The sequence below is a fragment of the Protomyctophum bolini genome, assembly GCF_963924005.1.
Source record: "Protomyctophum bolini genome assembly, chromosome: 1".
Classification (NCBI taxonomy): domain Eukaryota; kingdom Metazoa; phylum Chordata; class Actinopteri; order Myctophiformes; family Myctophidae; genus Protomyctophum; species Protomyctophum bolini.
Window position 1 is genome coordinate 2,039,417 of NC_137862.1, and position 25,873 is coordinate 2,065,289.

At 44.6% G+C, this 25,873-nt stretch overlaps 1 protein-coding gene across 1 annotated transcript in view; it reads right to left on the reverse strand.

Moving 5' to 3' along the window:
- pcdh17 (protocadherin 17) overlaps positions 1-18,210 on the reverse strand; it is a 99,808-nt gene extending 81,598 nt beyond the window's left edge. The window contains exon 1 of the mRNA XM_080768953.1: positions 15,363-18,210. Within this exon, the coding sequence (XP_080625079.1) occupies positions 15,363-17,864 (2,502 nt within the window). The 5' untranslated portion in view covers positions 17,865-18,210. The remainder of the gene's footprint in view (positions 1-15,362) is intronic.
- Between the last annotated feature and the right edge of the window lie 7,663 nt (positions 18,211-25,873).

The window sequence follows — 25,873 nt, forward strand, 5'->3', positions numbered from 1 at the left end:
ACGTAAACTAAAACATTATACAAAAATTAGGCTATTAAGATAATTATGAATCATTCATTTGATCTCGTTAAGATAAGGACTCCGGACATATATATAAAGAAAGAGAACGTTTTACAGCATATTATTCTGCAATATTCATATCATATATTCATATTAAATCATATACATTCGACATTCGGAAATAATTCGAAAATTGTTCGAATACATGTGGTGTTTTACAAGGAATATTCGAGTATCATTTTTGGCCAATTCTGGCAGCACTAATCCTAGTACACTAGACTAGAGGGAAACAGTCCCTCCTATGTAGGAGGTTGACGATTAACTGACACAAATAATTGCGATTATTTGCGAGCTATTTCATATGTGTCTTCCAATTATGCAAAAGAATATTGAGATTATCTCAAATAATTATGTAATAGTTGTGACAGGCTTAAAACTGTGTCCTAGGATGTAGAGAACATCCTAGGACATCCATCCTTCCGGAGGCTCCCCCCCCCCCTCCCCTCCCCTCTTCCCCCCGTATTTGATTGGCTTCCCTCCACAGCAGCACCCATGCATGCGTCCCCACCTGGGAGTACATCAACACTGCATGTACAACATGACCTCTGAGAGGACGTGGGAGGGCAGAGCGCTGGAGGGAGACAGAGGAGAGGAGAGGATAGGAGAGGAGAGGGATACAGAGGAGGAGGAGAGGAGAGGAGAGGAGAGGGATTACAGAGGAGAGGAGAGGAGAGGAGAGGGATACAGAGGAGAGGAGAGGAGAGGAGAGGAGAGGAGAGGAGAGGAGAGGAGAGGAGAGGGAGACAGAGGATAGGAGAGGGATACAGAGGAGAGGAGAGGGAGACAGAGGAGAGGAGAGGAGAGGGAGACAGAGGAGAGGAGAGGAGAGGAGAGGAGAGGAGAGGAGAGGAGAGGAGAGGAGAGGAGAGGAGAGGAAGGAGAGAGAGGAGAGGAGAGGAGAGGAGGGGAGGGGAGGGAGGGCTCCATTCATCATATCAGCGGCATTGATGTGTACATGAGTCTGCTGTTCTGAGCGTTATCGTTGGACCAACGCCTCCATCACAGGGCTCTTCATTTATTAAGACTGCCAGCGGATCGATACGGAGGACATACACTCTGCACTGGTGACAAGGATAATCTCATCATCATGAGTCGGGCTTGGGTCATCAGCAACGTGAGCTATGCAACTCTTATACAAGATGGACACCAGCCTCCTAGACAAAGGAAGGGAAACAGAGAATGTGTGTGTTTACGTGCACGTGTGTGTGTGTGTGTGTGTGTGTGTGTGTGTGTGTGTGTGTGTGTGTGTGTGTGTGTGTGTGTGTCTATGTGAGAGTGAGAGCACTTGAACATAATTATTATTAATATTATATTATTATAAGTCCTATTCATCAAACAATGCTCAGAGCCACGCTGCATGCCAACATATTTCTGTAGACTCTGTATCAAAAGCAGAATTTAAATCAATCAGAACCCAGTCCGGAGTTTGATCCAAATGTTCAACAACCAACAACACAAGCAACAACAAAAAAAAAAGATTGATTTCTTAAGCACAATTAACCCAGCGAGGGGCTTATTGAACAGTAAAAAAGGGGGTAGAATGTAGGATTATAGGAAACACTGCTTTATAGAACGACTGCTGGAGTGAAACCCGCCTGAAAGAGCAGACGCAGCGAAAACGATTTGATGACAAAACTGTGTATTCTCACCACTTAGCAGGCTTTTCTTTTTTTTTTGTATGTTTGTTTGTTTGGGAAACAGTTCCTAAAAGCACCGAGTCATTCTTCTCTGTTACCACAAACAGATAACAGCCGGTGTCTGTCAATTCCCTTCAGGGCTCCGAACGCGGGAGTCGGATTTCAAACTGTGAACATTTACGAATACAATGGCTGACAGAAAGAGACAGTGGGATCTCTCCTGATCCTAGGGAATTTACCGGAAATATATTGACAACAAAAGGTTTTGAAGGGGTTAATTGGATATTGAGAAACACATTTTTTTGGCGATAGATTTGATTTTATCTTATATGTTTTATCCACAATTTTGTAACCCATTTTTTTCACCCAGTGTCAATTATCTAATGTAATTCTGGGCGCTACACACTTCCTCTGCCAACCTGGGGGGGGGGCAGCGGACTGACCTCATGCTTCCTTCTATGCATGAGGAGTCCAAGCTGCTTCTTTCACCTGACAGGGGGGATTTCCCCTTCAGACGTGGAAGGAACACGTTATTCCAACCAGTTCCTTTCCCCTCCATCAGGCGCCCCGGCTGGCCAGGGGAGGTAGTTTAGAGAACAGGATTACTGCATGTTTTGGTGAGTGGTACCTACCCTAGGGACACGGGGAGAACATGTGAGGGTACCTACCCTAGGGACACGGGGAGAACATGTGAGGGTACCTACCCTAGGGAACGGGAGAACATGTGAGGGTACCTACCCTAGGGACACGGGAGAACATGTGAGGGTACCTACCTAGGGGACACGGGGAGAACATGTGAGGGTACCTACCCTAGGGACACGGGGAGAACATGTGAGGGTACCTACCCTAGGGGACACGGGGAGAACATGTGAGGGTACCTACCCTAGGGGACACGGGGGGAGAACATGTGAGGGTACCTACCCTAGGGGAACGGGGAGAACATGCAGACTCCACACAGAAAGGCCCTTTCTGTGTGATTTTATAATACTTTTCTAAATTGATTATTCCGATTAACCATTAAACCTGTAATATACTTGTTGTACAATGGTGGAAGTGGAATACAAAAATAACCATTTCGCTGGCGCGATGGGACACATTGTGAGCTTATATTTCTGTGGGCGACATCATATGATGCAGTGTAATGAAGCAGCATCAGCTCTTATCAGACACAGGGGTGTGTGTGTGTGTGTGTGTGTGTGTGTGTGTGTGTGTTGTGTGTGTGTGTGTGTGTGGTGTGTGTGTGTGTCCACCATGCAAGGCAAATGCTGGCAGGATACATAAGCATTATAGAAATGATATTCCTCAAATTACAAAATTGATATTCCCGGGTTGGATTACAGTGATAAACGTGTGTGTACGTGTGTACGTGTGCAGCGAGATGAGATGCAATCTGTTTATGCTGGCTTGTTAGTGGAGGTGGAGATGTGGACAAAATGAGATGAGATTCATGGTTTATTCCTCATTCAGTTAATGACATAATACATTATTTGAGGTTATATTTTGTGGGTGAGAACGAGACAGAGAGAGAGAGAGAGAGAGAGAGAGACAGAGACACAGAGAGAGAGACAGAGAGAGAGAGAGAGATAGAGAGAGAGAGAGAGAGAGAGAGAGATGAGAGAGAGAGAGAGACAGAAGAGAGAGAGAGAGAGAGAGAGAGAGAGAGCTACTCCCACCTCATACTAATGAGGGAGAGGGATTCACATATTTTCTTTGCTTGGTTGTCTATATACATATACTGTACGTTGCAAAGTGAAAAGAAATCCTTGAGTTTAAATTTTACTCTGACTGGAAAAAGGATCATACACACATATATATATAATATATATATATATATATATATATATATATATATATATATTTATATATATATCAAAAAAGAGAAAAACCTTCCAAGGAAGGGACTGCACACTCAGGTAACAGAGACGGACAACTTTACTGCATCAAACTTATTTATTAGCACTACGCATTTCGCCGTGAGCTTCGTCAGGTGCTATATGGATATACAGTATATATTATTTTTATTTTTACTGTGCCTGGGGCACGGTGACGGAGGATACAGCAGAAATAATAAAGCTCTCTTGGAATACTGGAAGGGCGCCAAAGACACAGCAACGCTAGTTCCACGTTGTTTGACTTTGGGAGCATCTGAGCGTTTGATTTACAGAGAGGAGACCCAGCTGCTGATCAAAGACACATGTTATGACACACACACACACACACACACACACACACACACACACACACACACACACACACACACGAGCCTTGCACGTCAGTTCACATTATTACAGGGTTGGTCCAATCCTACCTGGGAACGTTCAACAGTTCTGGGTCTTACACCCTGCTGTTCAAACCATTCAGCCAGAGGACCCCGTGGGGAGGGGAGGGTCAAAGGTTACCCAGGGGGGGGGGGGGGGGGGGGGGGGGGGGGGCGCGTAGACCCCGGCCAAAACGAAGAGAAGAGCGTGGCTAATGCTCCAGAGCACAGCTGGGGGTGGACGGTATTGCACAAGGGACATGCATGTGTGGCATGCACATCCAGAACCTACACACGCTAACCACACACACAGAGGCTGAGTCTTAGCGGGATCCCTGTCTGTGCTGTCTGGAAGGTTTGCAATGTTGGGTTTCTTTTCTTTTTGTTTGCGGAGCGGTCTTGATATCGGAAGGTCGCTATAGTTCGTATCCCCGGACCGGCACGTTTAAAATTACCACCCGCTGAAGTGCCCTTATTGGACAAGGCATTGAACCTCTACCATGAAATGTTCTATGAGCAGGGCCTGGCTGTAAACAAATATTGAGCGTAGTCAGTTACCCTGGGTAAACATGGTACCTTTCCTTTCCTTTATTCCCCATGTTCCTTGGCTATAATGCCTGCAACACCTTGAAGGTCTAGCGGTTCAATATTTGCCACAGGAGGCGTGAACAGAAACAACAACAAGAAGTGACTTTCTGCATGTCTGGTTTAGAGCTAAACTTTTAAAGTGCGTCTCACCTCCCCAGAGGAAACACTGAGGGTGTCGGGTTCACTCGGTTGAATGTGTTTTAAAAGAAAAACGTTCCGTGTGTCAGCGGCAGTGTGGTTCTATCCATCTGAGGAGTAGGCGTGTTTTTGCAACACAGCACAGAGCTGTGCCTAAACTCGCAGCATCAACAGGGTCGGGGAAACAAGTCCCAAAAGACGACAGCAACAAACAAAATGGCTGGCAATGGCTGGCAATTTAGCCTCTAAATGGCCTTACAGAATTGAGTGGAAAAACGTCCAATATACAGTAATTGTTTCAAAGAAACACTGGGTTTAACTTTAAAGCTCTTTGGATGGAAGTGTATACCGACGGAACTCGCAAAGTACTCAGAGAACGTAGAACCTGTTGAATAATGTAAATTATACCACAGGTCGTTTCGAGGAAGCAATCTGATTGGTTGAAACAACCTTCTAGCCGTGGGGTTAAACCAGCACCATTCACCACCTATTATCAAAACAAATAATTCAGCTGCTCTGTTCTCCCAGAGCGCTATAGCAAACTCGGTGGCTAGGCTAGCTAGTTTCTTGGGACATTTGTTGGTCGTAGTGACTACATCTGTCACTACATCTGTCACTGCAGTATTACACTCGAGGGTGTGGTTTAACGCGATTATTGCCACTTCAGTGATGCTTGCGGAACTCGACTACGTCTCGTTCCGTCGTGGCAATAATCACGTTAAGCCACACCCTTGAGTGTAATTTGCTTAATTGTGCATTTACAGTATACAACAGCTTCCTCAGGATTCAATACAAAGCCAGGCGTAGCCAGTGAGCAAACCTCGGGTGCAGTACTTTAGTTTGACTAGTCATTGGTTCCGAACAACGACAACCCACCTCAAACCCTAACCTAACCATAACCGCGAGCACGGGAGCAGGCGCTAGTCCGACATTAGTCCGACATGCACGCATGTCGGACTAATCCTCCGTCGGATTTACATGCGGTCCCCCAAGCCCTTGTGTCCAATGTAGTGATGTTAACAGTTCATAAAGTTAACATAACTATAACTAAATGCATTTGAAATTCAATAAAAAGGTTAAACTTTTCAGGATTCCAATTCAAAAATAGCAAAATAAATTCAGGTTTTTAATTCAAAAAATAAAGCAAAAATAGCCGATCTACAAGCTAGATCTACGAGCTTGTACGTAGATCAGCTATTTTTGCTACGACAGTAATATGCACTGACTGTGGCCCCCTCTGGAGTGAGTGTGGACATATAGTGGCTCCTCTCCATCATCAAAGTCCCCCCCCCCCCCCACTGCTCTACCACCTGAGCCACTGCCTGCCGTACAAACGGCCGCTCAGAAATCATTCTGTATTCATCTAAACCCCCGACTCGACCCACGTACTGCACACACACACACGTTCAAACGGAAACATGAAAGGTATACGTTAGTCTAATTATGTAAACCGTGGCCATCTCCACGTGGTCAGTTTATACTTTATACCCACTGACTGAGATTAGAGCTTACAAGCGCCCGGCTAATTCTCCATCGCAGCGGTCAGATTGTGCGCTCAGTCTTTCTCTCCATTTGAGAAAAAATGGTGTTCTCTTCCTACTCAACACTAATTACTAATAGGTCAAATAAACAGAGATTAAAATAGGGTGCATTTTGCATCCCAAAATGCATTTTATAGTTAAGGGACGCAATAAAACAACGACCTCTGCATCCAACGGGATGCACTACTGTACTACTGTACTGTTATTTCTATTCCAGTTTATTTTGCTAGCTTTAGTCATAATAATCATTTATTTTTCCGTTTTCTACATGAATATAACATTATAACCATATAAAATGGAATGAGAGTTAAATGCTGCAATTTGTAAAAATGGAGAAAAAAAATTACTCCTAGGGGTAGCGGCAGAGGAGTTACATGCCTTCTGTTTTCAATAATTCATCAGGGTTGCTTTCATTTTTTGAGAAATTGTATTAAATTAAACATTCGCTTCCACCTCATGTCTCCGTTCTCATACAAAACATGCTATGTTATGTTCTTGCAAATGTCATATTAACCCATTTTGGGCACCGGGAACCCCTTTTGGTGTTGGAAGCATTGTTGTACTTTAGCTATTGAAAAATAGCAGATCTACAAGCTCATAGCGCAGCACTATGAGCTTGTAGGTCTGTTATTTTTGAAAATGCGGTGCAAAACTTTGAATATATATTCTTTCAGAGCGAACGTTTTTAACTCAAATCTTTGCTTCTGGGGGGGGTAGTCGGAGAACAACATATTTTCAGATGGGGGGTCGGCGGCCAATTACATTATAATCTTGGGGTCCTTGACATGAAAGTGTTTGAGAACGACTGACATATGTAGTAGAAACATGAGGTTTTCAGAAAACTGTCTGGATTTAGAAGACATTTTGTAAGAATCGTTCCAGGTCTAAATGGGTTAAAAGTGGAAATCTCCAAAGATCTGATTACAGGATGTTTCTCTACTACTGTACACCACCTCCCTGTCACCTCTCACTCTGTCTTCTGTCACGTACTGTAATCACTGCATCACCCCCGCAGGTGGGAAGCATCTACATAACGAGAATTTTTGATTGGTCTCAACGGTTTGCAAGATTAGCTCCGCACACACACAGGCAGGCACACACACACACACACACACACACACACAATATTTCTTTATTGTAATCGTTATACTTTTACAGTATTTTTGCAGAATCTTTCCCCCTTCCCATCTGCCCCCCCCGCCCCCCCCGCTCTACAGGCCAGTCAATCTAAAGCTATAAAAGGGGGTGTGACCCTAAAGAAATTGTAATAGTAAACGTTCAAGGTTTTTTTTATGATCCATTCCATAGGGTCATCCAAATAACAAGAAATTGAATTATGCTTTACGTACAGTATAGCATGTCAAACTAAACTACTAGGGGGTTATTCAATTATGATTCTGAACCCATTCCACGCATTAGTTTCACCACGAAAAACACTCCTTCTCCTTGGGCTAAATTCGGCCACATAGCCACACAGCCACAGAATCTTAAATTGACTGGCCTATATTCCCCTCATGCCGACAATCGTGTAGCAGGAGATCATAAGATGTTTATCGTGACATCTTCCACTTGCCTTTGATTTGTTAAAACGCTATGATTTATTAATGGCATGGGAAGCTGCGCTGATGCTGTGCTCTCTACAACACCACCCTGCAGATGGAAGCAAACAACCCGCTGCACACCACATGAATACCAACCAACACAGTCAAATAGCAGTGTTAACCTTTTTAGGCCTATAAAAACATGTCTTTCTGTATCAGTGGTGCTCAATATTTCATATCAAGGACCCCACAAAACTATATGTAATTGGCCACCGACCCCCCCCCCCCATCTGAAAATATGTTTCAGAAGCAAAGATATGAGTTCAAAACGTTCGCTCTGAGAGAATATATTTAAAGATTTGCGCCACACTTTAACCGATTTAAAAAAAAATAGCAGACCTACAAGCTCGTAGCGCGCCACTCGGTGGCGCGCTATGAGCTTGTAGATCTGCTATTTTTCAAAAGCTAAATTATGTTTATGTTTAAAACACCAAAAGGGGTTCCCGCCCAAAATGGGTTAAATGTACAAATGGACCAAATCGACCCTTACAGGTATTTTTTGTAAGTACTCTGATTTTGGGAATGTTACCGTGTCGATGCATACACAAAACCATCGGTTTCAACAAAATGTTCCACTTTGACTTTTAAGAAGAACTCTAAACATAGTTCAACTCTTAAGTTCCCCAGAGTGACATTCTTAGGTTTTGACTTGCACTTCCCTTTCAGTAGACACGGCATCGATCATAGAAGCTTAGGGGAGATGAAGACAAAATAAAACTATCCCATTAATAATTCAAAAGGAATTCAGCGTGTGGGTGTTTGTTATGTATACAGTAGCAGAGCAAGCAGGTCTATGTGTCTGCCTGAGAAAATATGAAGACACATCCTGCAGGGCAAAGCCGATAAGGCCCTTTTTAATGTACTGACTTGAAGCAACAACCTTAAAATAAAACAAATCTTCAACCTCGTGGCTCTGAAGAGCTCAACCCTGGGAGGGAAGAGTACACAAATTACACGTTGCCTCTATAAACCACCTCGCCTTTAAAACAAACACCCGAGTCTGTGCAGAATATTCACCGCCTGCAGAGGAAGGACATACACACGTTTATCCCATTCTGACCTGAGATCAGATTCTAAAAAATGTCTTCTATATATTCCTGACAGTTTTCTGAAAAAGCTATGCTTCTATGTCTACTGACAACGACTATGTCAGTCGTTCTATTGTGTATTTTTGTGTTTCAAAAATAGTAGACCTACAAGCTCTTAGCGGGTTAGCGCGCCACTCAATAACATAATGCTAACAATAACATAATGCTAACAATAACATAATGCTAACAACGAGTTTCCACCCAGAATGGGTTATGGAATAAAATACAATATAGTGGCATTAAGTAATAAACGATGAGAGCTAGGGAAGGTATATGGAATGGAATAAAGAGTTGCTTTTCCATTCACTGCCTATTGACGCATGGGAGCGATTTCAATACAATACATTGCAGAATCCTCTCTGTGCAAGTGTTGAAAATAGACACATTAAATGAACACTGGAGATGTCACAGCCACAGGTGTAGTGAGTGGTGCACGTGTGCAAATGCACAGGCGCGCTCGACCACAACCAGCATCGTGATGTTTTTGTTTGATAAAAACTTTTGTTAGGTTTACGTGACATTTTAACCTATTTTTAAGTTAGTTAACTTAGTTTTTCATGTAGATCAAAAATAAAGATGGACGGTGAATGCCGATTAGGCTATCCTGAATATGGCTTTTGAAACAAGTTTGAAACCTGGTGGTCAGACCAACACATTCTACTGGACCCAACGCATCTCTAATAAGATGTAGCGTCTTTAATTTCTGGCTATTGTTTTACGTCTTACGTAGCCTACAGATCTGCATGCTACACTACTGCAGAACTACAGCGGTATCATACATGTACAGTAGCAGTGAGACAGTATTATGGAATGCTGGGAACGCAGCCACGTACGCCAACGGTGCTCCTATCGGTCAAGGATTGGCTTTTATATGGACATCAACTAACTGGACCCCCCAAACGCTAAACTCCTCTCATGATCGTCTTGGCCAGAGAAGAAACAGCCATTGTGTCTGTCTTGCGTGTGTAGTGCACACACACACACACACACACGCACACACACACACACACACACACACACAACTCTCCTCAAGGCGCATTAGTATGCACATGCTCACCCTATAAATATCAAATATATTATATTAGATAAACTACCATGTATTACATTTATATGTAACCACCAGTGGTTCGCTATATGGAGACACAAAGGAGACGTGTTGTGTCTCTGTAGGAAACAACTACTGCTGGTCATCAATTATTGGCTCAGGAATGCGACAAAAGCAAGACAAAAAAAATCAATATATTCAAGTCTCCATGGTGTGAGGGGGAAATATGCCTTCAGGCATCCTATATATATATATAATATATATCTGTTTCCTTTCAGCCGAGTCAATGAGCATTCTTGTATGATTCAGGCTGCAGGCCTTCCGGAGCCTGTTCTATTGCATGTGACTGTATAGTGTACAGTGTCTGCACTACAGTGACTGCAGTGTACAGTGTCTGCACTACAGTGACTGTATAGTGTACAGTGTCTGCACTACAGTGACTGCAGTGTACAGTGTCTGCACTACAGTGACTGCAGTGTACAGTGTCTGCACTACAGTGACTGTATAGTGTACAGTGTCTGCACTACAGTGACTGTAGTGTACAGTGTCTGCACTACAGTGACTGTATAGTGTACAGTGTCTGCACTACAGTGATTGTATAGTGTACAGTGTCTGCACTACAGTGACTGTAGTGTACAGTGTCTGCGCTACAGTGACTGTAGTGTACAGTGTCTGCACTACAGTGACTGCAGTGTACAGTGTCTGCACTACAGTGACTGTATAGTGTACAGTGTCTGCACTACAGTGACTGTATAGTGTACAGTGTCTGCACTACAGTGACTGTATAGTGTACAGTGTCTGCACTACAGTGACTGTATAGTGTACAGTGTCTGCACTACAGTGACTGTATAGTATACAGTGTCTGCACTACAGTGACTGTATAGTGTACAGTGTCTGCACTACAGTGACTGTATAGTGTACAGTGTCTGCACTACAGTGACTGTATAGTGTACAGTGTCTGCACTACAGTGACTGCAGTGTAGTGTCTGCACTACAGTGACTGCAGTGTACAGTGTCTGCACTACAGTGAGTGTAGTGTACAGTGTCTGCACTAACCACAACAACAGGAAGAACAACATATTCTGGAGCAATAGAAAAGCAGCTACATGTAACTTTAATACATTTACTGTATCAACTTGTACAGTAGACCTACTAGACGTGCAACCCTGGCAATGTCAAGTGATGGCTATAAGACCCTGACACCCTTGTGCCATGATTCTCTACACAACAAGGCAGATTGTCGCCACCTAAAGGTGGTTTTTATAGCACTTCTGTTTCCCCTACCCTCACCTCCACACTAGCACCTGCTCTATGTCATCACGGATTGGCCACCCACTGAACAGGATTCAATTATTTCAACAGTTTCAATCACTTAATTCAATTAAAGCACTTAAAGCAAAGGATTATCAAAACCAAATTATATTATAATTGCCTTTAATAGCTGTATTATTATGTGTTTGATTACTTCCACTTGAAGTTACTCTGTGAAAGAAACTCCACACATAAACCAGTCGGTGACCCACACAGCCAGTGTTGTTTTCGTCGACTAAAACTAAGACTACCTCGACTACCTTTTTTCACTGACGAGAACTAAATGAAAACTAAGCTATGATGACTAAAACTAAGACTAAATATATCGACAATTTCGTCATGACATAAAAACAAGACTAAAATGTTATAAAGGGACTAGTGGACAAGAGATCCAGTACAAGTCATTTTACACATGGGTGCATGCTGGAAATAGCCGATCTACAAGCTCACAACGCGTCACGTTGTGAGCTTGTAGATCGCCTATTTTCAAGTATAAAATCTGCCATTACGATCCGCCAAAACACATTTTAGTTGACTAAATCCCCCGTAGATTTAGTCGACTAAAATTGCATGACATTTAGTTGACTAAAACTAGACTAACACCAATACATTCCAGGCGACTAAAATGTGACTAAAACTAAGTGAAAACTATTCAAGAGACTAATGACTAAAACTAAAAATAGAAATGTGCTGCCAAAAACAACACTGCCCACAGCGCAGGCAGCACGGCTGGAAACACAACCCCAGACGAGAGTGGCACCGACTGGGCACCGGCTGGACTCTTTGTGGGCGAATTACTTTGAAAATCCCCCTTTTTTTCTTTCACAGTCTAGAACACTGAGGAACTACAGCAGTGGATTGGCTTTAACCTTGATTCCGGCAGTAAGTAATATATCCCTTCAACGCCTTAAGCAGAATTAGGCATCATTACATATCATCCATCTCCTTAGCCGAAGGAATTCTCTTTACAAATGAAATAAAAGCTCTCTCTCTCTCTCTCTCTCTCTCTCTCTCCACCGCTGCCTGGCTGGGCCCGGTTTGGTATCAGCCCAGTAGTCACTGTCTGTACGATAAGACCGGCAGAGCCCTACGTACGCGTACGGTCTCATATTATTCCACTCTCCACAGCTAGAAGCGCTTCTCTCTCTGTCTGTCTGTGGCTTCTGCACCGTGATAAAACATCATTAGATGCCGGCAGCAGAGTGTGTTGAGAGAGTCACAGAGGCAGAGCTACAGTTCCTGCTAGCTACAGCATGGATGAAGGGAGCAGCAGCAAAGGTGCCCTTGTGAGAAAACTGTCTGAGCAAAAGATATGCCCCCCTCCCCCCTCCTACTCTCTCTCTCTTATCTAACTTTATTTATTTTTCTTATTTAGCCTCCCTCCCTCCCTCCCATGGTAGCTGTGTACACTACAGTGACAGATAGGCAGAGTGGCCTTGGGATCGATGGAGGAGGGAATTCTGTCTTTGTTTCCTGACATTTTTCCCATAGCCACTCTGCCCTGACTCAGGTTACTTACTGTCCACACTGAGAGAGAGAGAGAGAGAGAGAGAGAGAGAGAGAGAGAGAGAGAGAGAGAGAGAGAGAGAGAGAGGCTATGTGGGGAAAGGGATATGCCTTTGGTAAATTGGTACGTCTTTAGAGAAGAAATCTGACGCCCCGGGGCCAATCTCCAACTACACAGGTTTATGTTGAATAATACAACATCGAGCAGGCCAGCACACCTCATGTGTTGTGAGGGGGCCGTCCCACCGTGAGCAACTTACAACACAGTAAAACATGTGCTGAGGAGGGGACCCTCCATGAGCAACAACACATTTGTGAGCTTGTAGATCTGCTATTTTCAGCAAGTGTAAAATCAGCCATTTACGACGGCATCAAGGCCCGCCAAAATACATTTAAGTCGACTAAATCACCTGTTGATTTAGTCGACTAAAATCACATGACATTTTAGTCGACTGAAACTAGACTAACACTAAGATTAGTTTAATTCCAAAGACTATGACTATGACTATGACTAAAATAGAAATTTGCTTGCCAAAAACAACACTTTGGTCTGCAGTGCAGAGTGGGACAGGGACAATTATTCTGTCCCTCTGATTAGGAAGCCTCAGTGGGCCAGTGGTGGCCGACCTCTGACCCTCTGCAGCTGGCTCATAATAGAAGCAGGACGTGGAGTGAGGAGAGTGGACATCCCTCCCTTCCTCCCTGGTGAGAACGTGTCACATGTGATCACTGTGATCCTCACATCCGTGCACGGCATATAAATAGTAAACATAGTGCAGACACAAAAGATAAGCACGACAATAGAGGGAGCCGGGCATGATAGAAAGACAACTAACTATATATGCAGCCCATTAGTATGAACTAGAACACAGTCACATATATTTCTCGCTAAATTATAGCAAGCTAGAAACAGCCAGAGAGAGAGAGACAACAGTACAAGCTTATACATACAGCCTGCCCTGTACTCATCACAAAATATGTTGACAAAATAATGGAAAAACACAAGAACAATCAATCAGGAAAATTAATCCAGCTGAACTAAAATAATCCTCAAAGCAATATTATATAGATAAATGAATTAATTTCACCGTATGTCACTGCAAAAAATTAAATCTGCAGGGGAAAAAAAGGCTTAAAGAAAAATGCCAACTAAAGTGTTTTGTAACGTTGATGGTGATGAACTTTTTAAATGATTGCATGCAGTGTTAATATGATATCACACTCGGTGATTGCAGGGCCTTAGTTCTGTTTATGGAGATTTTGCAATTCATCAACTCTCAAGAACCCACACAGATCCACAGAATGCTAATAAGGCAATAAGGGAGATCATACCACAATACCAAGAAGAAGTAAGTTATTGATTGAGCTCTTTATTAAGACTTTAGCGCGGCTACAGTAAGTGTATTTTTAACCACAAAAAGCTCATTATTGGATGATGAGAAGATGATATACAGCTCTGTGGGAGCAGTCAATAGATCATATCCAGTCATATCCACTCCAGATATGCCTGTTTGTTCAAGCATGCCAAACTATCTAATAATCCACAAGATGCGTTTCTTCCACAGGAATTAATTAACATTAATTCTGCAATGACCGGTCAGTGAATCCAAACTGATTCAAGATCTCTGGCCAAATACAAGATAAACCGATCCCTCTTGTTTTTATCATAGCCACTGAAGGTTAACTTTGTTTAACTAACCCTTCTGATGCCAGCTCTTTAATGTTATAATTGTCTCTGTAAGATTTTTTCCCCCTTTTTCCTTATTTGAGATACACACTCCCTCTCTGTCATTACCCCCCACCCAAATTCTGCCTCCCCCCACCCACCCACCCACCCCCCCTTTTCTTTTCTTTTCTGAAGATGCAAGTAGGCCGTGCGCAGCGCACGCTCGCGACCAGCAGCAATAACTTTGGTCTGACTGATGTATTTACGTGTGTCTCAAGCCTTATGACCTGCTGTAAAAACCTTTTGCCCTTCGGGGACACTAATAAACAACCTTGAACCTTGAACACTAAACTCTTCTGGGTTCATTCAACTCTGAGAATTTAAAATGGACCCAAACTGACCCTTACGAGTCGTTACTTGGATATGTTTACGATATGTTAACTTCATATGGGGATACTGAAGACGTACAATCAAAGACAATGGCATATTTTCTGTGAAACATACAGTAAGTGGCTTTGCCATACCTGTATAATGGACATGCTGGTTGGTGTGTGTGTGTGTAGTACTGGAGACTGGGCCTACCTGTATAATGGACATGGTGGGTGTGTGTGTGTGTGTGTGTGTGTGTGTGTGTGTGTGTGTGTGTGTGTAGTACTGGAGACTGGGCCTACCTGTATAATGGACATGGTGGGTGTGTGTGTGTGTGTGTGTGTGTGTGTGTGTGTGTGTGTGTGTGTGTAGTACTGGAGACTGGGCCTACCTGTATAATGGACATGGTGGGTGTGTGTGTGTGTGTGTGTGTGTGTGTGTGTGTGTGTGTGTGTGTGTGTGTAGTACTGGAGACTGGGCCTACCTGTATAATGGACATGGTGGGTGTGTGTGTGTGTGTGTGTGTGTGTGTGTGGTACCGGACACCGGGCCTACCTGTATGATGGACATGCGGTTGGTGGCCGTGTCCGTGGTACTGGAGACCGGGCCCGTGAAGCTGGTGTGGCATCCCACGTGGCCCTGCTGGGGCACGCTGAGGTTGTTGGCGGTGGGCTTGAGGTACATGACCTCCGACCTGGGCGAGCTGAGTGGCAGGCGGGTCTGGTAGTCGAAGTACATGGGGGAGGTGGCGAGGGAGGGGCTGCTCACCACGTTCATCACGTTCATGGCGTCTCTCTCCTCCACCTCGCTCTGCACCAGCATGATGTCGTTCTTGTTGATCTTCTTCTTCTTGCCCTTGCCCAGCTGCGGGTGCGAGTACTCCGCGATGCGGCAGTTGTACGTGCGGATCTCCTTGTTCTCCCGCTTGCACTTTATGGCGATGGTGACCATGGCGGCCAGCAGCATCACGGAGATGATGCTGAGCGTCACGATGAGCGGCAGGGACATGTCCCAGTTGCGGTTCTCCTCGTTGATGCGCGGCTCCCCGCCCGCCAGCGGCCCGCTGTAGGCCTTGACGAGGAGCCGGGCGGCGGCGGTGAGGGTGGGCTTCCCGTGGTCCATGACCCGGATGATGAGCTCCACGGTGGGGCTCACGTCCTCCCAGGACGGGTGGGAGGTCCGCACCTCGCCGGTCACCGGGTCCATCTCGAACAGGTGCTCCTCGTTGCCGTCCGAGATCTCGTAGGTGAGCCGGCCGCTCTCGCCGTAGTCGTTGTCCACGGCGCGCACCGTGGTGACCACGTAGCCCACGCCCACGTTGCGCGGGACGTGGATCTCGGCGGTGTCGTTCTGCAGCAGCGGCAGGACGATGACGGGGATGTTGTCGTTGACGTCCAGGACGCTGATCCTCACCGTGGTGTTGCTCTCCAGGTGCGGCGAGCCGTTGTCCTTGGCCAGGACCTTGAAGTCAAAGTATTTCACCTGCTCGTAGTTGAAGGACCTCACGGCGTAGATGGCGCCGTTGGCCGCGTTGACGTTGACGTAGGTGTTGACGTCGCCGCCGCTCACGTTGGAGTTGATGATGCTGTAGTACACGGTGCCGTTCTGGCCCAGGTCCGGGTCGTGGGCCAGAACCGAGCCCAGGTATTCCCCGGGGATGTTGTTCTCCGGGATCTGAAGGAGATACACGGACTTGGTGAAGCGAGGGACGTTGTCGTTCTCGTCCAGGATCTTCACGGTGAAGGACTTGGTGGAGTTCAGCGGCGGGAGGCCGTTATCTTTGGCCACGATGGTGACGTTGTACTCGTCCTGCATCTCCCTGTCCAGAGGCCGGTCCGTCACCACGGTGTAGAAGTTATCGTAGTTCTCCTCCAATTTAAACGGGACGTTTCCCAGCACTCTGCACTGGAGCTGGCCATTCCTGCCCGAGTCCTTGTCCGTGACACGGACCAGAGCAATGACAGTGCCCGGGGGCGCTGCCTCGCTGATGGCTCCCTGTCGCACAGACACGAAGCCGATCGACGGCCAGTTATCGTTCCTGTCCAGCACTTTAACGGTGACTTTACAATGTCCAGGGATTGGGTTCGGGCCCAGGTCCTTCGCCTGGATGTCAATCTCAATAATTGGGCTCTCCTCGTAGTCGATTTCTCCCTGAATCTTTACGACCCCCGTTCTTGAATCTATTGAGAATAGTTCCCGGATTCTCTCTGGGGCATAGCCACTAAAGGAATATACTACCTGCCCATTGTTGCCCTCATCAGGGTCAGTGGCGTTTAAATCAATCAGGACCTTTCCAGGGGGGGAATTCTCTGGGATTTCCACCACATACGACGGCTGGTCAAACACGGGGCTGTTGTCATTGGAATCAATAACTTTAACATTGATCTGCATGGTCCCCGACCTGGGGTATTCTCCGCCGTCGGTGGCCGAGAGAATGAGCGTGTGATGGTTGCGTTCCTCTCGGTCCAGCGGTCGCTGAATAACCAATTCTGGGAATTTCGTCCCGTCCCCGCGGGCTTTCACTTCCAAGGAAAACAGATTGTAGTCGTCTCGTGTGATCTGATAGGTTTTCAGGCCGTTCTCCCCGGCGTCCGGGTCGTGCGCGCTGGTCAGGGGGAAGCGTGTGCCCGGAGCGGCGTTCTCCGAGATGTCGATGTCGATCTGATCCGACGGGAACGTGGGCGAGTTGTCGTTGATGTCCTGAATATCAACTTTGATCATGCAGATCTCCTTGTCGTTGGCGAACACCTCCATGGAGAGCTGGCACTTGGGGCTCCTCCGGCAGAGCGTCTCCCGGTCGATGCGCTGCTTGGTGTACAGCAGCCCGCTCTGGGGGTCCACGTCGATGAGGTGAGGGGCCGAGTTCTCCAGCACCCTGAAGTTGGCCTTCTTGCCCTGGCCCGGCCCCGTCGCCTCCAGCCCGATCCGTGCGTCTTTGGCAATGTTCCCGATCACGGTCCCGGGCCCTTGCTCCTCCGGCACCGAATAGTTCAGGTTTTTCAACGTCAGGGCTTTTTGCGCCCATAATAGCAGGAAAAAGAAAATGGACAGATACATCCCTCCCCTGTCTGTGCCGTGAGAGACGTTGTGGTAATTTTGAGGTTGTTTTTACGCTTCCTTTGACTTGTTGATATGCCGTCCAAATGTGTTATTGAATTTATTCATGATCAAACAATCAGTTCTGTGCATGGTTGGTGTGATTGTGGAGGTACTCAAGTGCTCCGTAGTAGGCCTAGGTATTCATCTTCCCTGATTGTCTCTTTGCGCCCCCAACTCTCTCCCCTCTCTCTCTCTCTCTCCCCCTTCCAGCGATCGGTGGTGCTGAATACCTAATTTATATTCAGCTGAGCGCCCAGGCTCATCTGAGCAATAATCGCAATCCAGTCTCCAACGAAACAGAATCGTCCTTTTGTACCGTACCGTACGTAGTACGTGCTCCTTTCTTTACCACCTTTAAAGACAAAAAAAAAGAGAAAAAAAAAACTGTTGATTAATAACTGCTGCCGTTTATGATTTAAAGAAGAATCTACAATATAGAAAATAACCTTCGCTGTACTTTGACAAGCAACCTTAACCAGATCCACCGCTGAAGCTAAATTACAACACGGAGGCTCATGCGTAATTCATCTACACTATTATAATGGGAAGCCTGTCAATTAGTTAACCTTGAGAAGCCATCGGTGCCGTGCCGTGCCGGGCCAGATAGCCTACAGCTAGTGTCTTTACTATCCTTCTTGAAGATCATTTAGCACATTATTCCAATGAACAGGACATCCGTGCACGTACCAGCGCAGCCTCATACATCTCCGTGTGAGCGACTTGACAGGAACATTAATAATGGCCCATTTTACGGGAAAAAAGAAAAAAAAAAACCCGAACAGGCGAACTTTAATACGTGTAAGTAACACCGCAGGGCATATCTGAAGCCATAGACCTTTATTATTGTGGCATTCATATGAATATGAACCGAATGAGCCTCAAATCCGCGTATTCAGGCTATTCAATAATAATAATAATAATAATAAATGCATGATACAGGAATCACCACAATAAATGCCAACATCTCATCTCAGAACATCTCTCCGCTACCATTTCACTCTAAACAGATAGACGTGCTTAGTTATAAGAAGCTGTTGCATCCTCCAGCACAGGCATGGTTGCCAAAGCAATACCCATACATACCTCTATAAAAAACACACATTAAAACATGACACTAACGGGAAAATAATAAGAGCAAAAATATAAACTCACCTAAAATCGTAATAATAATCCGTTTGTATAAAGCAATGCCAGTTCAGTATACAGGGGCATGGGTTTTGGAGAGAGTTCCCCACCAGTACCACCTCCAGTCCTGTGTCACTGCTATCTGTTCCCCGTGTCGAAAGAGCCACCAGTCTCCGACACACACTGACTACAGTGCAGCCGCTGTCGGGAGGAGAGAAAAAAAAAGTGCTCCAGCAGAAAAGTATGACTGTAATGTCAATGAGCTGAAGTCCTCTCCTCCTCTCCCGGTCTGATTAGGATGCAGGAGCGAGCTTTGCGCTTTGCTGCCTTTGCTGCGCCTGCAGTGAGTCACCGTGTTGTACGGTGTTTCTTCCGCGGAATTGTTTTTGAAAGATGCGATTCGAAAAATCCCAGATGAAGTATTATATTTATAGATCCAAGAATATTAACAACAATGCCAACCGATCTCTTCTTCTCCTTCTTCCCCCGGCTGCCTCCAACTGAAACAAACAGCTAGTGCTGGGTGACTGATTCCCGTAGTGTCCTTGCCACGGTCGTCCGCTGTCCTCCCCGTAAAGTCCACACAGAGCCACACCACACAGGAGCAAAAAGATGATAGGCCAGCTGTTCAATGTCACAACGTCCGATATTACCGTAGAGGTTCTTTTAATGGTTGCCAAAAAAAACCGTTGTTTTTATACTAGATATAAAATAAAGCTGTTAGGCTATTTGGTAGTTTACGCACGTCGGGTCCACCCCTTGCCATGTAGAGCGCTTCTTCTCACTGACTAAACTCCCGGACACCGCATGGTGCATTAAACATTGTCGCTGCTCCCACCGCCAGCCAATGGATTTGAAGAGGTGGGGAAAGGAGGAGGGATTCAAACGCCTGCTTTAGGTACAGGGTACAGATGATTGGTGGTCCGCAGTTCACCGGTGATGCATCTTTTCAAATATCACAGCTCATTGTTGTATCGCAGGCAGCAGAGAGAGAGAGAGAGGCTTGGGGACGCTTAGAGGCTAGTGTGGTGTGGGCGTCAAATTGCATTCGTTTGAAATTCAATAGGGCTACAAAATTACTTAAGTATGAATTTAATTAAATTGGTCCAACTTGTGTTTATTGGCTGTACACCATATTTACACTTAAAACACTCATAACAACAACAATGTTGATTATTTATGAGTGTTTTAAGTGTAATTCAACATAGAAAACACATAGACCTATACAAAATACAACACACAAAGCACAAGTGCTATACAGTCAGCTATATATAGAGATAAATGGATACAATTGAATTCCCACTTTTACACAATTTCAATTATCTGATATGGATTTCATTCCAAAATGCAGATAACTACCCAAAAAAAAAAAAAAAAACATTTTCAAATGGAAACTGGAAATCAACTGAAAGCAGCTAGGCTTATAGAGTATAGGCTATGATTTGCATCATTTTGGCAACTAAATATAAAACCATTAGGAGAAAGCTTATTTTAATCCAACGGAGAGGGATCATCCTGAGGAAAGTTGAGTCTTTATTTGCAACTACTTTCTCTCTCTCTCTCTCTCTCTCTCTCTCTCTCTCTCTCTCTCTCTCTCTCTCTCTCTCTCTCTCTCTCTCTCTCTCTCTCTCTCTCTCTCTCTCTCTCTCTCTCTCTCTCTCTCAATTCAATTTCAAAAGGCTTTATTGGCATGATAAATATGTTCTACATTGCCAAAGCATAACATACAACAAAACAAAAGTCAACATTGCGCACACAGAGACAACAAACACATCCCAACATTAATGAACAACAAGAAATACAGTATTAACCCATTTAGGCCTGACCTCGAAATTAAAAAATAAATCTTCTTAATCCTCCAGTTTTCTGAAATAAATATTTTCACGATTTTTCAAAAAATAGCAGACCTACAAGCTCGTAGCACTCCACTCAGTGGCAAAATAGCAGACCTACAAGCACTCGGTGGCTAAATAGAATTCCAATAGCAAGGACCATCTAATCCATGGGTTCCCAAAGTGCGGTCCGGGGACCCCTAGGGGTACTTGAGGGAGTTAATCCAGGGGGTCCCTATAGCTCAATTAGAGATAAGGAACCAAATGGACCTGCACTCTGAGTCAGTGGTTTTACATTTATAAATTGGGGTCCCAGAGATAGAAATACCATTAAATCGGAGATCCGTGGCATAATGCGTGTGAAACTGGGGGTCCATGAAATGAATATGTTTCGGAATCACTGCTAGAGCCGTAAAAATCCTCCCTTATCGAGGTCACTGGCATAATGTTTTCAAACGGGGGGTCCGTGGCCTAATAAATGTTCATTTGGGGGTCCTTGACACGAAACCGTTTGGGAACCACTGACCTATAATCAACCAATGTGTGTTTCTCTCTAGGTCGTCCTCTGTTAAACATATATTATGTTAGGTGTTTAACAGATTTAGTATGAGTTTCAAATGAATGAAACACAGTTAAATGAATGAATGAACTTGATTGTTGTATAGAGCAGAGGAGGGAATATGATGAGTATTTATATAGGAAAAACGTAAGTCACAACTTGATGTGGTCCTTAGAGGAAAAGGCATCGTTTGTGTATCTGTGAGGTCAGGTAGATATATACGTAACACGCATGCAGGCTGTTCTTTCCGAGAAGGCTCAGGTTCTTCAGTGTGCAACAAGATGCTGGAGAGACGTTCAATCAGACTGTAATGGCTTATAGTGGCCTCTTCTTTGCAATCACCCTGCTGGGGCAGCGTTGGGGATACAAGCACTCTGAACAGGCTGGCGAAGGAGCATGACTCAGTCGTCAGTGTTAACCATGATTCAGACAGATGGCTGGAGGAATAATAACATAACATCAGGAGCAAATTAGGGGTTCAGTTCAGTGTCTCTCTGGGGGAGCCCGGGGTGGAACTGTAGGAACCTCGCGGTCCCCATCTGGCTGCTTTTTATACCGGCCACTCTATACTCCTGAGCCACTGCCGTCCTTGATGGAGTCGAGGAGGAGGTGGTGGAGGAGGTGAAAAGAGTTGAGGGAAGCTGGAGGTTATCATGGATTCATGGCCAACCCCTTCTGCCCCCTTCCTTCCACAAAGAGATATAGAAAGGCAATTGAGCAAAAGAGAGGAAATTACAGATTCATCTTCACACCGGTGGAGGTGGAGGACTTAGTCTGTCCTTATTTGTATAGCCATGGGGTAGACTATAGGCACCCGAGGGTCGCTCTCCTCGGCCAATAGACAAATAACTGGAGAAACACAGCTGGTACAATCCTGACTGACATGTACTGCACGGAGAGTGTCCCCATGTGTCCCTCGCTGTAGGGACAGGCTAGTAGGCAAGACACACACTGTTAAGTCAAACCCCAATTCCACTCCAAATGACAGGTAAGGAAAACAACTCCAAGATCCAACTCAAAGTCAACTTTTATTTTCAACTTTTTTGCACAGTTGCTGTTGTTGACTGGTTTGGTTCTTCAATTAGGTTGAAAACCTTCGAAAACAAGGAAACAAGGTTTTAACAACAATGCCAAACAATAAACATATCTTTTCAAACAAATACGTTATTTTTATACATGCTTGATTTTAAACATTACATATATATTTTTTAATAATCAAACGTCTTCTAAACAATGTGTTTTAACTAAATTGTTTTTACACAATAAACTGAACTTAATCTACAGACTATTAGCCCATTAAGGCCAGATTTTTAACCACATTAAGCAGTAAGCATAAAGTAGAAGTAGAATAAAACAGTAGAATAAAACATAAACGACCATTGGCGTCTTTGGGGGTAGAGCTTGCTTGTTTGTTGTTTGAGTGTCACCACCATCAATCAGCCAAATGAGCACCAGCAGCCATCTTGCAGCTGATGCACTCTGGGAGATGTAGTTGTCTGAGGTCTGAGGTGTCTTGTAGAAGATCCATGCTCCATTTAAATGGTAAATGGTGCATTTATATAGCGTCTTTATCCAAGGCGCTTTACATAGGATTGTGCATTACATTCACCCATTCACACACCAATTGCGGCGGAAACCATGCAAGGTACCAACCAGCACATCGGGAGCAATTTGGGGTTCAGTGTCTTGCCCAAGGACACTTCGACATCGACATGTAGACAAGAGGAGCCGGGATTCGAACCGCCGACCCATGGATCATTGGACGACCTGCTCTACCTCCTGAGCCACAGTCGCAAGGTACTGTAGGCTACTGCATGGGTTCCCAAAGTGAGATTCTCGTCCAACTAATTAGATTAGTTGATGGGTGGCTCATAGACCAACACTGGCCTGTTATAGCGCCACTGTTTTAGGTGACAAATGGCCTGTTATAGCGCCACTGTTTTAGGTGACAAGTGGCCTGTTATAACATCACCATGCGAGGTGTCTGAAGGCAGACATAATGATTTTCAGTGAACATGTTGAAATGTTGAAATATTGACTTGATGGTAGCGCTCGAGGAAAGGTCACCGGGGTCACTCAAATGGTTATGAATGAATCGATACACCCAAAGGGGAGAACGAATGTGCTTCCATTACATTTTGATATCCTGTGTGGCCGAACGGGAAACAATCAGAATCAGAATGTATTGTCACATCACATCACAGTTTTCAGCTAAAAATTGTTTTTGTGCATAGTTCCCATCGTGTCATTTTCCCCCCTAAAAAAAGGTAAAAAAAAAGAAAAGGGAACATTCCTAGTATATTATTGAAAGTCACCAATTGCAACAATACAGGGAATAATATCAAAGTCATGCCATAATACTGTACATAAATAAGTAAATAAATGGACGGACAGACAGACAGACAGACAGACAGACAGACAGACAGACAGACAGAAACAACAAAAAGATTAACATCAGTGAAGGTGAACTAGGCTAGTACATCTTCAATTGTTACAATTCCATTCTACCAATACATACACAAGTTCAAGCCCTGAGTCAAGTGGTTTTTTTTAAAAGCTTCTGAATTATAATGCCCACATTTCTGTGGGTGTTTTCTTCTTAATTGGAACGATGCCGCGGCATGTGGATGTGATGTGACCTCTGAGAAATAATATAGGACCTTTGAATATAAATGCACAAAAGACACCTTTTGCATAGATTTCATAGCCTTCGTATAGCCTTCACAGCACTATCAACGTTGTGTAAAATTAATGTTTTTAGTTTGTTTACACCATTTTGCATTTTTCAGACATTTAAGCACTTGAACCCTCAGTACTTAGTAAACTTGACCTGTGTACTTGGTCTATAGCAGGCTATAGCCTGCTGTTTAGCTGCACAATTAACCCATTCTGAACGGGAACCCATTTTGGTGTCAGCATCATGTTATGCTTTAGCTATTGAAAAATAGCAGATCTACAAGCTCATAGCGCGCCACCGAGTGGCGCGCTACGAGCTTGTAGGTCTGCTATTTTTTGAAAAATCGAAGAACGACTTGACATTTTTAGAATCTGATCTCAGGTCAGAATGGGTTAATCAGACCAGTGTGTGTCCCAGTGGAAACCTCGTATGAATCTGATCTCAGGTCAGAATGGGTTAAAACGGCAGAGCAAAAACCAGCCTCTCTCAAAGATACAGTAATAGGTCACAGAATACAGCATATGGAGTGTTTGAGGGTCCAGTGGGTCCAGAATGCATCGTATTATAGTACTGATCCAGAGTCAGTGTATCTGCATTCTGCACCATAACATTCTTCCCCAGATGAAATGTCCACATCGTAGCATAATAAACGTGGCAGATTTCTTTGCCGTTAACCCATTCTGACCTGAGATCAGATTCATACGAGGTTTCCACTGGACACACACTGGTCTGATGAACCCATTCTGACCTGAGATCAGATTCTAAAAATGTCAGTCGCTCTTCGATTTTTCAAAAATAGCAGACCTACAAGCTCGTAGCGCGCCACTCGGTGGCGCGCTATGAGCTTGTAGATCTGCTATTTTTCAATAGCTAAAGCATAACATGATGCTAACACCAAAATGGGTTCCCGGTCAGAATGGGTTAAAAGTGTCTCTTGGGTCTTTTTTATCGGGCAGGGTCAAGGACAGCCATCTATGAACCGATAATAATAATAATAATAATGAATTGCATTTTTATTATAGCCAAGTGCTCAAAGCGCTTTACAACGGTTCATTCATTCATTCATACATTGGGAGGTGAAGCGGCGAACAGTCGACGCCAGCGTCCTCACTTCCCCACATTCACACAGCGACGGTGGCGAGCTCACACCGACCGACTCACTGGAGGCAATGTAGGGTTCAGTGTCTTGCCCAAAGGACACTTCCACATGTAGGACAGGAGGAGGAGGAGCCGGGATTCGAACCACCGACCCCAGGGTCTGGTCGGGGGGGTAGGACCAAGGGATTTGGGATTTGTTTATAAACATTTTGGTATTTGTTTATAAACATTTGTGATTTGTTTATAAACATTTGTGATTTATTTATAAACATTTTGGGATTTGTTTATAAACATTTGGGATTTGTTTACAAACATTTGGGATTTGTTTATAAACATTTGGGATTTGTAAGTCTCATGGGGGGGGTAGGACCACTACCAGTTTACCTGTAGTAAGTCTCATGGGGGGGGGGGTAGGACCAAGGGATTTGGGATTTGTTTATAAACATTTTGGTATTTGTTTATAAACATTTGTGATTTGTTTATAAACATTTGTGATTTGTTTATAAACATTTGTGATTTGTTTATAAACATTTGTGATTTGTTTATAAACATTTTGGGCTCTGTATAATATGTTGCCTAGGGCCTCAAAAGGCCTAGAACCGGCACTGCCCAGGGATCATTGGACGACCTGCTCTACCTCCTGAGCCACAGCCGCCCTACGATAACTGTCAGTGTC